General features: G+C 42.9%; 1 protein-coding gene across 6 annotated transcripts in view; it reads left to right on the top strand.

Moving 5' to 3' along the window:
- Positions 1–13592, top strand: part of ADAMTSL1 (ADAMTS like 1) — an 815531-nt gene that overhangs the window by 469129 nt on the left and 332810 nt on the right. For all 6 annotated transcript variants that reach the window (XR_009763308.1, XM_061630623.1, XM_061630637.1 and 3 more), the window contains one exon: positions 12351–12478. Coding sequence is in view for 5 of the 6 variants with exons in the window: in XM_061630623.1 (XP_061486607.1) it covers positions 12351–12478 (128 nt within the window). In the remaining variant the exon portion in view is untranslated. The remainder of the gene's footprint in view (positions 1–12350; positions 12479–13592) is intronic.

Genomic DNA, 13592 nt, shown 5'->3' on the forward strand with positions numbered 1-13592 from the left:
ATCTGTCTTCTAAATTGGAGCAACAGCACAAAAAGAGAAGTTCTTTGCACCCAGCAGTTAAGAAGTCCCTTCATCCTGGAAACTCACCCAAACACAAGTCTGAATCTATTTAAGAGGAAGATCCATTTTGGGCTAACCTGGCAGAATGTCCAGTTTTTAAAATGTACTTTAGTGCTTGCATTTACTCTGTTTGTTAGCTAAGCCTATGAGATAGGAATAAGCTGTATATTTAAAGGAATAATGTCTAATGTACTCATTAATTAGCAATTGCTAATTTAAACACTGGAGCAGAGAGGACATCCATACCTTCCCTTTTCTGTTGACCTTGTTTTGGCAAATCATGGGGTTCGTTTTTGTCTGATCATGTATCTGCTTAATTTGTGGTACCAGACAATAAATGTTTTCAATGCAAATTCACTTTCCTAAGATCTGCTTTCCACAGTAATTGGCCAAGGGGAATTTGTATGATGTTTCTTGGAGCCTTTGAAAATTTCCTTTTCTAAAATGTTTACACTACTTTAAATCCTCAAGTGCTAATGCAGCAGTAAACAAAAACAGTTCAAAAAAGTGGCAAAATTGAATTAGACAGGTTGGCTGTTTATATATAAAGGCAGTCTTCAGACTCAGAGTAAATAAATACATTTTTTCTCTAAACTTTTAAATGGCCTTTAAAGCATTTAAAGCACAGAAGAGGAGGGGGAATCACTTTACTTTCTCGTAACATTAAACATGGCCCAAGTTGAAATGAATTATATTTATTCTACTTGTTAAAAGAAAAATTGGAGCCTGCTCTAGCTGGAGGTCACATGTTTTGGGGGAACACATAGGTCTTATAATGAATTTTGGAATATAAATAGCAGGCACATAGCTTTTTCCTCGGTGGGCATGAAAATGTATTCAGGGAAATCTGGACACCTCATCCAAATTCTAGTTGCTCTACTGTGTGGAATTTGTGATGAAGTAAGAGCGCTTAGTGATTGTAGCTTCACCTTGTGACCCATGCTTAATTGCTGTCCAGTCTCAGCTTATTATGATGACTTATGTGGTTTCTTACATGATTTGCAAAAATCTTTGTGGTAATGTTCTCTCTCCCTCTGAATTTGAGACTTCAGGGAAGTGTGATCTAGTAAGCAAGCCACTGAAATAATCTGGGATTCAGCTATCCTTGCCCAACATTCAAGTGCTAATGAGATTGCATCTGTTGGATGGAGCGCATCTATGAGCCTGCTGTGTGGGTGATCTTTTGCAGCTGTTGGGACTGGCTATGCTCAAAATGTGATCACTTATCTTGCTTCCTTTTAATTACTGCCTTTATCCCAGAAGTTACCGCATTGATTCAAAATTTAACCATGTAGTACTTTAATAAAGATAAGAGAGAATTGAATTGAGTGTGTAATGAGCATAATAATTATTCCTGCACTAGATTGATTTGATATACTTGTGCTAGAATATATTAATTCAGTCTACATCCCCCCTCCCACCTGTCCTGTCACTGGATAAAAGCCAAACAATGAAATATTGCATGTTACAGTGGTTAAAATGAGGTTCTGTTAACCATTTAAATTAGAAACGGATCTTTAGAAAGCCACTTTGGCATGGGGAAGGGGAGGAGGACAAGCCCCTACATCTGTTTCAGATGCAGTTTCACTCTCCATAGATGTACAGCAGCCTACAGTAGCTTTCCAGTGCATGCTCATTCTGTCCACAAGGCAAAACTGTTTGCGAGTGCATTGTCAGTTTGAGAAGGAGACATTTTATAAGTGAGATGGAGTAGAGCAGTTAATTCACTGAATAGCTTTCATGGGAAAGCTTTGCATTCTCTGTTCATGATGCAGCACACACAGCATTCAAGGCAACAGGAAAGGTAGGTGGGGCATGCAGTCGGGCATCACTGGCCTGTGGTCTGTATGGGGGGGGCTGGGAGCTCCCTCTCTACGATCTGTGGCAGGGTCAGGAGTTGACATGGCCACGGAATGGGAGCGATACCCTCCCACCCTAAAGAGGGGCCCTTCAGGGGCCCTTGGCCAAGGCCTGACCTGGCTGCCCTCTGGCGCCGGCCCTGCCCATGCGGCTCTCTGTGGTGTGCCTAAATGGCAAGTTGCTTCTTTCATGGTTTGGTGCATTTGGAAATGAAAACACAGGAAATTTTATTACTTTACATTTCCATAAGAAAGAAGTTGCTGGGGAGAGGTTGGCACACAAGCACAAAGAGTTTTTTGCTAAGCAAACTACACTGTATACATTGATCCCTGAGTTGCTTCTGCCTGCAGTAAAGTTGGGCAGAATCCATTGGAAAGTAAGTATGAAATAGGGTCAACAACACATGTGTGCTGTGGAAAACAGATGTCCACAGAATATGCATCCACTCTCTTTCAAAATGATGTCATTTGGAGATACTGTATGATTAGCATGAGCCAATTGTCACTAAGCTAGTCTGTCTACTTATATATATTCTTAAATGCACAATGTATTAGCTTGTATACAAAGATATAGACTGCAATCCAGTACCTGTCTACTCAGAAGTAAGCTCCATTGGGTTTGATGGGACTTACTCTCAGGTAAGTGTGTATTGGATTGCAGCCATAGTTATGCAAATAGAACCCTCACCTCTAAGCTGAAGCTGCTTGCACCAGATCACACACCATGCCAAAGGGACCCTCAAATCTCTGGAGAGGTTTTTTTTTTGGGGGGGGGACAAGGGGTTGCAGTATGGGGACATAAAATTGACAGGAAAAAACATGCATAAATGGAAGTGTCCTTCACTTGTGTAAGCTGCCACCCTGGGCTCCTACCGGGAGAAAGGGCGGGAGATAGATAGATAGATAGATAGATAGATAGATAGATAGATAGATAGATAGATAGATAGATAGATAGATAGATAGATAGATCTGAATTTAAGATTGGAAAATGAGAAACTGAGAGAAATCACAAGTGAGAGATTCGCCCATGTCTATCCCTGTGTCTTGTCTCCAGTTAGTACAACTGTAGACAAAGTGTACACTAAGTCCCTGGATCACAGCTTTGGGCTAGCAATACCAGAGCGCAACCATTCAAGGTGTAATTGTTTGCTCCTACTGCTGATAAGCTGGTGGAAACCCAAGGAAAACTCACATTAGCAGGGTGCTTCAGGGCATGCTATCCTGCTTTCTGTAACATCATATCACTGTAGTGCTTCCTCAGGAGACCCTGGAGGAAAAAATCCACTAACTTCCCCCACCTTCTATTGCACGCCAAGACAACAGATGATGAAAGTGTCCCCAATAATGGCTGTTTGAACCACTGTTGGATGACCCCTCTGGCAGACTAGTGGGCCGGCAAGCCATTTGAGGAATAAGTTGTTGTAAACCGCCCAGAGAGCTTTGGCTATGGGGCAGTATACAAATGCAATGAATAAATAATAATAAATAAATAATAAGCCAACAGACATCTTCTATAATAAAAGTCCCAGATTGCCTGTGAGTATGCACAGCTTTCTGTCAGCGGCCTTCTCCTGAACCACTTCACTGATTTAGGCAATAGAAATATTGTTCAAGTTGCAGAGAATAGCCTGAGAGAGAAGATGGTCCCCCAGATGCTCCTTCCCCATAGAACAGCAATAAGGCAAAGGCTCACATTGGCACAAATAGGAATCCCCCCCCCAAAGTTCCTAGCCATATAAGAGGGGCTATTTCTGTTCTGATTGAGGCTGGGGATGGAAGATCTAAGTGTCCTCTCACCATACATTATATTTATAGTGGGAATTGCACTTCTCCTGCCTGTAGTTTAATTATAAAAAGTCAAGATGTAGTTGCATGCTATGCAATAAACATAATGTGTAGTTTGGCCCTTGGTGCAGAATTAAGGGCTGCTGTGACACTGGCAGACTGTGGACCAGTATTATCCTTCTGACATCTACAAAACTGAGCAACGGGTCTGTGGACACTGGTTTTGTGAGACCCACATGTCAGCCCTACAAACTGACCTCTGTAGCAGATCGCAAACATTCCCATCATTTGGCAGGCAGCTCTCTAGTATAGCAACAATGCGGTTTCCTGTTGTTCACTCCCATAAGTCAGATGCTCAAAATATCAGGATGCAGAACTTATTCATCTCAACCTGAACAGTCACTGACATTCCTGTTCTTGGTGTCCTCCTTGTTTTAAAGCCAACAGCTAGCTGAGGGAGATGGGGTGAACATGTTATGTTCAATAGTAACTATGAGATGCAAAGAGAACAGAGCAGCTGGCTGCTGAAGTTTAAAGGCAAATGAGTCTAGCTTTGTGTTCTTATTTCTCTTACTGTATATCTGTGCTTTGAAAATATGTGCTCTGGTTTTTAAAAAGGAGCTTCCTGTCCCTTTAAGGGTGATGAGTAGCAGCTGCAGGAATGCTGCCAGTATGTCACTTTGAAAATGTCAAAGGAGCAACAGGTCAATGGACACCAGTTTTGTGAATCCCACATGTCAGCCCTGCACCTGACCCTCGCCACTCAACTCTTCCTTTAAATCACAAAACTGCCTTTGGTGTGGCTGCAGGAAATAAAACAACGTGGGTGTTACTGTTTTTTTGCAGTCACAGTGTTGTCTCTAGTGTGCCTCATTTTCTAAGATTAATTTTCTACTGTGAAACAAGAAAAAGGAAATGATACATACAAAGAAACAAACTTTGTGCACTAAATTCAAATGCTGGGTTAGGTTTTTAGACACCATCCATTCTTGAGAACGTATTAATGTACCATTTCCACTTAACCCAAAGGTAAGCACATTTGAATTCCACTAACAGTTCAATCCAATGAATGTTTACTCAGACATAAATTTCACTGCATGGATTGCAGCTTTAAACATGTACTCAGATCTTCCATTAACATCAAAGGGTTCAAAACTCCGTTTAGCTTTGGCTGGATTATGATTATTGTTACTTTCTAGACTAGGATTTTTCACTCCACTCTTGTTAATTTAACTTGCTCTAATTCAGGGATAGCCAACATAGTGCCCTCTAGATGGCCAGTGGTCAGGGATGATGGGAGATGTAATCCAGCAACATCTGGAGAGCACCACATTGGCTACCCCTGCTCTAAGCTGTACTTTTAAATGCCCTCCTAATTCAATATTTTGAAGACCTTGATTAATTAGTCTAAACTTTCTTTCCCTAACCACAACTTTCTCTTTTCCTCTGGAGACATCTGGCATAGTATTTTGTCACAATTTCCTTAATAAATATCAGTTTCAGCTAAATATTTTGCTAACAAGGAAAAACATAGAAACAAGATTTTTTTTGAGCATATTGATTATCAAAGCATTATTATATTAAGGAAAGGGTGGAGGTCAGCTTTGTCCTTCCTCATCAGTGCAGTCACATGGCCCTTACCTTACCATTGCCCTGCCCCATCCCAATCCAGGTAATCAACAATGATGTAAGTGTCAGGTAGAAATGGAAGGATCCGTCAATTTCGGTTCTCCAAGATTCTCATTTTTCCAATCTTAAATTCAGTTCTCCACATTTCTGCATCAATTTGTGAATTTTTAAATAAAAAATCCTGAAAATTCTTCAGCATTTTAGGGTGAATTTCTCCTAATAAACACATTTTTAGGCAGTTCTGATCAATATACACACTTCTGCAAGCATTTTTGTATGTTATTTTCACTAATTTATTCATTTTATGCACACTATCCCCTAATATATGCATTTTTGTAAACATTGTTTGGAGAACTGCATTGCAAAATTCAGATAAAAGTGAAGCATGAATGTGTTTCAGTTCAGTTTTGGAAAGTATAGATTTGATAGGTACAGCTTTAAATGTGAACTAAATCAAATTCTTCCCCCATTCCTAGTGGCAGAAAGATGGTTACACTTCACTACATGCACCACTACCACACTAGAACATCAAACTTGATTTGGCTCTAACCAATTGTGGTATTTGTGTAGCATTTGAGGCAAATAATGTACATTATTTTGCTCTCCCTGTTACCCGCTCACCTCAGTAACAGCACTGCTGGGTAGTATGGATAACAGCATTACTACTGCATGTTATTAGATTAAATGAGAAGTGCGAGGGGCAGAATGCAGGGGCCTATATTACTACATTCCCTCAACATTACTAATAAATAAATTCTTGGTTCTTTCACTCATAGTATAAACAACTGTCAAGTGTAATGTTAAAGATTCTCAGCAGCCACATTGGTAGGTCCTTCTTGATAAAGAACTTTAAAGAGAGTGGGCCCCAGGCACGGTTCCCAGCTGTTGGTAGATGTTGAGGATTTGGATTTGGGTCTGCGATAAGTTCAAAGGCTTTCCTGAAAAGATATATACCAAACTGTTCACAATCCCAGTCTGAATTCAGCTTTTTCTCTGCCTCTCCCCCCACACCCCAGCCTGTGAATAACTGCATTTAGCACTGGAGTCTTTTGCCAGATTTCAGTTATCATGACAAAGGTTTTTACACAGCCCTTTCAAGATAAGAAAATTATTTTCTACTTTAAACTTTTGCTGCATCCCAGCAGAAACCATCATAGTTTATAGCTCACAGAGAACCCTGTAACTACTGTAACAGTAGCCAGTGGTTGTATCTGGTGTTGCTCACTTTCTTTAGCAGCAGATTTTATGTTTCCTCAGACATCACTATTATGTGCATCCTTGCAGTCTGCGATCCATGTTCAGGGCTAGCCCAAGATATTTTGCTGCCCCCCTTTCTTCATACGGGAGTTGCCTGTAGTGGCAGTTGAATCTTACATCAGTGTTGGCAATCAGTCAGGGGGCTGCCCCTGCTGCTGCCCCCCCCACGTATTTGCCACCTAAGGCAGTCACTTCACTCTGCCAACCCTGTCCCTGTGATACCAGATATTTTGTTGATTTACCTCTATTTCATCTCCAGTATTAGGAGCCCCCCCAATATCTATCTATCTATCTATCTATCTATCTATCTATCTATCTATCTATCTATCTATCTATCTATCTATCTATCTATCTATCTATCTATCTATCTATCTATCTATCTATCATTTGATTTATATCTTGCCCTTCCTCCCAGTAGGAGCCCAGAGCAGCAAACAAAAGCACTAAAAACACTCTAAAACATCATACAAACAGACTTTAAAATATACTAAAACAAAACATCTTTAAAAACATTTTTAAAAACTTTAAAAACATATTTAAAAACAAGTTTAAAAACGTCTATTTTTTAAAAAAAAAAGGTTTAAAAACATACTAAAAGCAATTCCAACAATGACGCACACTGGGATAAGGTTTCAATTTAAAAGGCTTGTTGAAAGAGGAAGGCCTTCAGTAGCCACTGAAAAGATAACAGAGATGGTGCCTGTCTAATATTTAAGGGGAGGGAATTCCAAAGGGTAGGCGCCACTACACTAAAAGTCCATTTCCTACGTTGTGCAGAACGGACCTCCTGATAAGATGGTATCTGCAGGAGGCTCTCACCTGCAGAGTGCAGTGATCGTCTGGGTATGTAAGGGATAAGACGGTCTTTCAGGTATCCTGGTTCCAAGCTTTATAGGCCTTTGTACACCAAAACTACAACCTTGAACTTAGCTTGGTAGCTAATAGGTAGCCAGTGAAATTCTTTCAGCAGCAGGGTGACATGTTGACAATACCCTGCCCCAGTGAGCAGTCTCGCCACCGCATTTTCCACCAGCTGCAGCTTCCGGAGCAACCTCAAGGGTAGCCCCACATAGAGCACATTACAGTAATCCAGCCTGGAGGTTATCAGTGCATGGACAAGAGTGGTCAGGCTATCCTGGTCAAGAAACGGCTGCAGCTGTCTCACCAGCCGAAGCTGGTGAAAGGCACTCCTAGCCACTGAGGTCACCTGGGCCTCTAGCATCAAAGGTGGATCCAGGAGTACCCCCAGACTATGAACCTGATCTTTCAGAGGGAGTACAACCCAATCCAAAGCAGGCAACTGATCAATTATCTGAACTCAGGAACCACCAACCCACAGCGTCTCCATCTTGCTAGGATTCAGTCTCAATTTATTGGCCCTCATCCAGCGCACCACTGAGTCCAGGCAGCGGTCCAGGGCTTGCATGGCCTCTCCCGATTCAGATGTTATAGAGAAATAGAGCTGGGTATTGTCGGTGTACTGCTGACACCTTGTGCCAAATCTGGTGAGTGCTCCCAAGGGCTTCATATAGATGTTAAACAGCATGGGGGACAAGATAGTACCCTGCGGCACCCCACAACACAACTGCCAGGGGGCCAAAAGATAATCATCCAATGCTATTCTCTGAAAGAGACCTTGGAGATAGGATCGGAACTACTGTAAAACAGTGTCTCCAATACCCATCTCACCAAGTTGACCCAGAAGGATACCATGGTGAATGGTATCAAAAGCTGCTGAGAGATCAAGTAAGAATAACGGGGTCGCACTTCCCCTGTCCTTCTCCCAATGAAGGTCATCCGTCAGGGTGACAAAGGCCGATTCATTCCCATAACCAGGCCTGAACCCAGACTGGAATGGGTCAAGATAATCTGTTTCATCCAAGAGTACTTGCAATGGCTCCGCCACAACTCTCTTAATCACATTCCCTAAGAAGGGGGTATTTGCAACTTGTCAGTAACCAGTGGGTCCTGGGTGGGCTTTTTCAGGAGCAGTCGGATCACCACCTCTTTTAGGGCAGCTGGAACCACTCCCTCCCACAATGATGCATTGACCACACCCTGGATCCACTTGGTCAAATCCCCTTGGCAAGTTTTAATAAGCCAAGAAAGGCAAGGGTCAAGATGACACCTTGCTGGCCACATCGTTTCAAGCACCTTGTCCACGGCATCAGGCTGCATCAACTGAAACTGTTCCCAAGAAGTTGCAGCAGACGTTGCACTAGACACCTTACTGGGGACTACAGTAGATGTGGATGGGGCATCAAGATTGCTACGGAGGCAAGTAACTTAACCCTCAAAGTGTCATGCAAACAATTCACAGTGGGCCTTCGAAGGGTCTAAAACTCCATTTCCTAGAGTTGATGTCAATAGACCCCTGACAATATGGAAAAGCTCCACTGGACAGCTACTTGAGGATGTGATGGTGGCAGAGAAGTGAGCCTTCTTCGCCACCCTCACCACCACACAGTAGGCACAGTTATGCCATTTTACTCGTGTCCAATCAACCTTACAGCATATCTTTCACCACTTGCGCTCTAGCCATTGTCCAGCCTGTTTCATTGCCCTTAGCTCAGTGGTGTACCAAGGTGCAAATCGGGCTTCACAATGGCAGAGAGGGTGCTCGGGGGCAACCATGTCAAGAGCCCGATGTGCCTTGCTCTTCCACAGCGTGACAAGGGCTTCAACAGGGTCACCTGCTCTATTTACTGGGAACTCCTCTAGGGCATTCAGGAATCCTATGGATTCCATTAGTCTCCAGGGGTGGACCATTTGCCCACCACCCCTGCAGGGGAGGATTGGAGCCATAAGTCTAAACTTCAGCAAGAAGTGGTCTGACCATGACAATTTTATTTATTTATTTATTTATTTATTGCATTTGTATACCGCCCCATAGCCGAAGCTCTCTGGGTGGTTTACAACAATTAAACATTCACACACACCCATCTCGAGACCACTGCTTCCTCCATCTGGAACAAAAACCAAGTTGAGGGTGTGCCTTGCCCTATGCATTGGGCCGGTGACAAGTTGAGACAGCCCCATGGTCGTTATGGAGACCATGAAGCCCTGAGCCGGAACACTAGAGGCAGCCTCAGCATGGACATTGAAATCACCCAGGACTATTGTTCTGGGCTCCTCCAAGACCACAGCTGAGATGGCCTCCTCCAGCTCAGTCAGAGAAGCTGCCGGGCAGCAGGGTGAGTGGTACACCAGCAGCAACCCTAGTTTAGTGTCTCTGGCCTGACAGGCCCTCACAGCCATCTCCAGAGATGGAAGTTCCTGGTGACAGAGATGGAAGTTCCCCTGTCCCTGCAGCCTGTGCTGGTGTTGCACCGAGTATCCAGGTGGGCAAAGCTGGGTCAGATCAACTTCTCCCAGCTCACCCACCCAGGTCTCGGTAATGCACACCAAATCGGCACCATATTGAGAGTGTTTTAAAGACTAACTCGATCATTTCAATACCTCTTTAGTTATGCAGCTAAACACAGATAGGCATGAGACAATCCTGGCAATGGAGCAAAGAGATAAGAGGAGAGGTCCTTGATTTGTTTATTATTTGATTCATATCCCACTCTTCCTTTAGTGGATCAATGACCGGTTGAGAAGCAGCAAGCAGAGAGTAGGAATAAATGGACAGTTCTCCCAATGAGGGATTTCCCCAAAGGATCAATACTGGGACTTAAGCTTTTTAATGTGTTCATGAATGAGCTAGAGTTAAAGGTGAACAATGAGGTAGCCAAGTTTACTGATGATACCAAATTGTTCAGGGTTTAAAAACGATTGTGAGAAGCTCCAGAAAATATCTCCAAACTGGACAAATGAGCAGTAAAATGGCAAATGTGATTTAGTGTAAGTGTAAAGGGATCCACACTGGGGCAGAGGGAGAATGCTAATTTCATGTCTATGCTAATAGGGTCTGAATGGGTGGTGACTGACCAGGAATGAGATCTTGGGGCCATAATGAATAGTTGAGTGAAAATGTTGACCCAGTGTGAAGCAGCTGTGAAAAAGGCAAATTCCATGTTAGGGATCATTAGGAAAAGGAGTGAAAATAAAATTGCCAATATGATAATGCTATTATACAAATTTATGGTGCAGCTGCACTTGGAATACTGTGTACAATTCTAGTCACCTCACCTCAGAAGGGATATTGCACAGCTGGAATAAAAGTTTGGAAAAGGGCAGCCAAAATGATCAAGGGGGTAGATCAACTCTCCTCTGAGGAAAGGTTGGGCCCTTTTTATTTAGAGAAAAGGTAAAGTGAGGTAAGGGGGGGGCGTGATAGAGGTGTATAAAATTATGCATGGTGTGAAGAAAGTGGATAGAAAAAGTAGACCATGTTTATATCTACTTAACAGTTAATGCAAACATTGTCTCCTATTTGTACAGTAGGGCCCTGCTTATCGCCTCCCTGCTTGTTGGCATTCCGCTAATACGGCGACATCAGCGGAGCAATCAGTTGTAGCATGGAGAGCTCCAGCCACCGCACTCCAGCTGATCATGCGCTCCAGCTGATCGTGCGCTCTAGCTGATCCCTGTCAGCTGTAGCGTAGCGGCTGGAGGTCCCCATGATCCAGCTGATCACTTGCTCTAGCTGATCAGCTGTAGCGTGCAATCAGCTGTAGCGCTGGCAGCTTGCGCACTCCAGCTGATCGCAGTCAGCTGTAGCGCGGTGGCTGGAGTTCCCCGCGCTACAGCTGATCGTGCGCTCCAGCTGGAGCGTGGGGAACTTGTGCGCTACAGCTGACCGCTGTCAGCTGGAGTGCAGTGGCTGGAGCTCCCCACACTACAGCTGATCATGCACTACAGCTGAGTAGATCCCCACTTTTTGGCGGTTTTTGCTTTTTGGCGGGGGTCTGGAACAACCTGCCGTATGAGTGGGGCCCCACTGTATCTATTTTTGCCTTGTGAACTCATACATTCTGAGACATTTAGCAAGTTGCATTGATACAATAGAAAGTGCTGGACAAGATTTTTAAATCTATGATTCTGCATTCTGATGTGTGTACAGAACATGTTTTTTAATTTAGCATACAATATAGATTCCTCTAGTTTTATTTTAGAAAAATGAAGACTGTTTCTTGCTCTCATTGTGACATATATTTAAAATGTACTCACCATGACCTCATTTGTTTCCCTTGATTCCATAGCCTTCAGTAATTTTCTTCTATATGCAGTGGTTAATATTTAACCCAAAGCATAACTCAGACCTACAGTCTACCTTGAATGCTAGTGATCATCTCTGAAATGGATTAATAAAAAGCAGAGTGTCTTGGAGCAGAGTCCATTTCCCTCAGCATTCAGTATCCAAAAGTGCCCCCAGATCCTACACATTAGAGCAATTGGAGCAGTACTGTTTATAGGAACAAACCACTGTCCATAGTTTCTTTCCATCTCTAGCTATATTTGCCAACCTGCCCCACAACACTTCTTTTATTCCAAATGCTGCCCACACCAAAAAGAAAAATGCAAATGCGAACATGAGACATAGGAATATAAATATAATCAAAATACACACAAGTGTAAATTATTGATTTGCAAAAATGCAATTAGGATCAAGGAACCTGCTTTCTTAGTGTAGAATCTGGATGTGCCCTGGGCTCCTGCTGGGAGGAAGGGCTGGATATAAATCAAATAATAAATAAATAAATGTGGGGAAGTGGTGTATGAACAGCCCTGAGGAAAGAAAATGGCTACATCCTACGTATTTTGACTGTCACCAATGTTTCCCTTTCTTTATTTTGTTCTTTCTTTATCTTATAGAGTTCTCGAACTGCTAGATCTGAGGAAGACCGAGATACTCTCTGGGATGCCTGGGGTTCATGGAGTGAATGTTCCCGTACGTGTGGGGGAGGTGCTTCTTATTCCCTCAGACGCTGCCTGAGCAGCAAGTAAGTAGTTAAATGACTCTTGAATCTACCATTGAAGAATGCAGCCCACCGGTCAGAGGATCAGCGGGTGCCTTCAATTGTCCTTGCATTTGGAACTCAGAAGAGGAAAGGTCGTGTTTTCTTCAGGCAGAGTTGATGGCCCAACACACAATTCTTAAAATATGCCTGCAGTAAAAAATGTGTAGTGCAGCAAACAGTCTTTCATAGTTTAACTCTAAATGGTACACTGGCAGCTAATGAAGAATGAAACCACTCATAGACTCTCTCATTCAGAGTGGCAATCCTGGTCACTCCAATGTATTGAACTAGCGATAAGCCTCCAGCTTTTGCACCCTTAATCATTTGGGAGCTATAAAATCCAAAAAGATATTCTCGTGTGTGTGTGTGTGCGTGTGTGTGTGTGAGAGTGAGTGAGTGAGAGAGAGAGAGAGAGAGAGAGAGAGAGAGATACACATGTACACACGCACGATAACATTTGAAGCTTCTAATATTTACTTCAGGGTATCAAGGAAATTCAGGTCCAAGTTAGACAGGATGCTAAGCAAATCACTTGAAGTTTTTCCCCTTTTTTATACTCTCTACAGAGGGTTAATCCTTTCTTCCAGCTGCTGTCCCAGTGAAACTTCTTTCTCTTTCCACCCAGTTGCTGTTAACACCTGGAAGGGGGAAGACCCTCATTGGCACCAATGGAAGGTTCCCATCTGTGACTAATAGTAATTTGAGGGGAATTCTCATCAGGATGATGGTGGGGGGGGAGGGTTAAATACCACTCTCAGTGTACTGCAGTTTCATCTCCAGCAGTGGCTCCTATCCGGTTTAAAAACAAAACAACCCCCCCACACACACACACATGGAAATTTAAGTATTAGGATTAGCACCGTATCTAGTTTGGCCCTCAAAGAGACCTGTGTGCTCCTATCAGCAGGCTATAGTGTATATATGCCGAAGAAGACCACTTTAACTTGCCCTCACCCTCTATTTATTTTAAAATGCATCCCATTTAAACTGGTCCCATTGTACTCTCAGAAAGTCTTTTGACAAATATTGCTAATACAATAAAAACCATTTAAAAATGCTTTCAAAGCTGACCTATAAGTAAGTGGACCTTTAGTGT

This window comes from Rhineura floridana, chromosome 1 (assembly GCF_030035675.1).
Source record: "Rhineura floridana isolate rRhiFlo1 chromosome 1, rRhiFlo1.hap2, whole genome shotgun sequence".
In the NCBI taxonomy this organism is placed as follows: domain Eukaryota; kingdom Metazoa; phylum Chordata; class Lepidosauria; order Squamata; family Rhineuridae; genus Rhineura; species Rhineura floridana.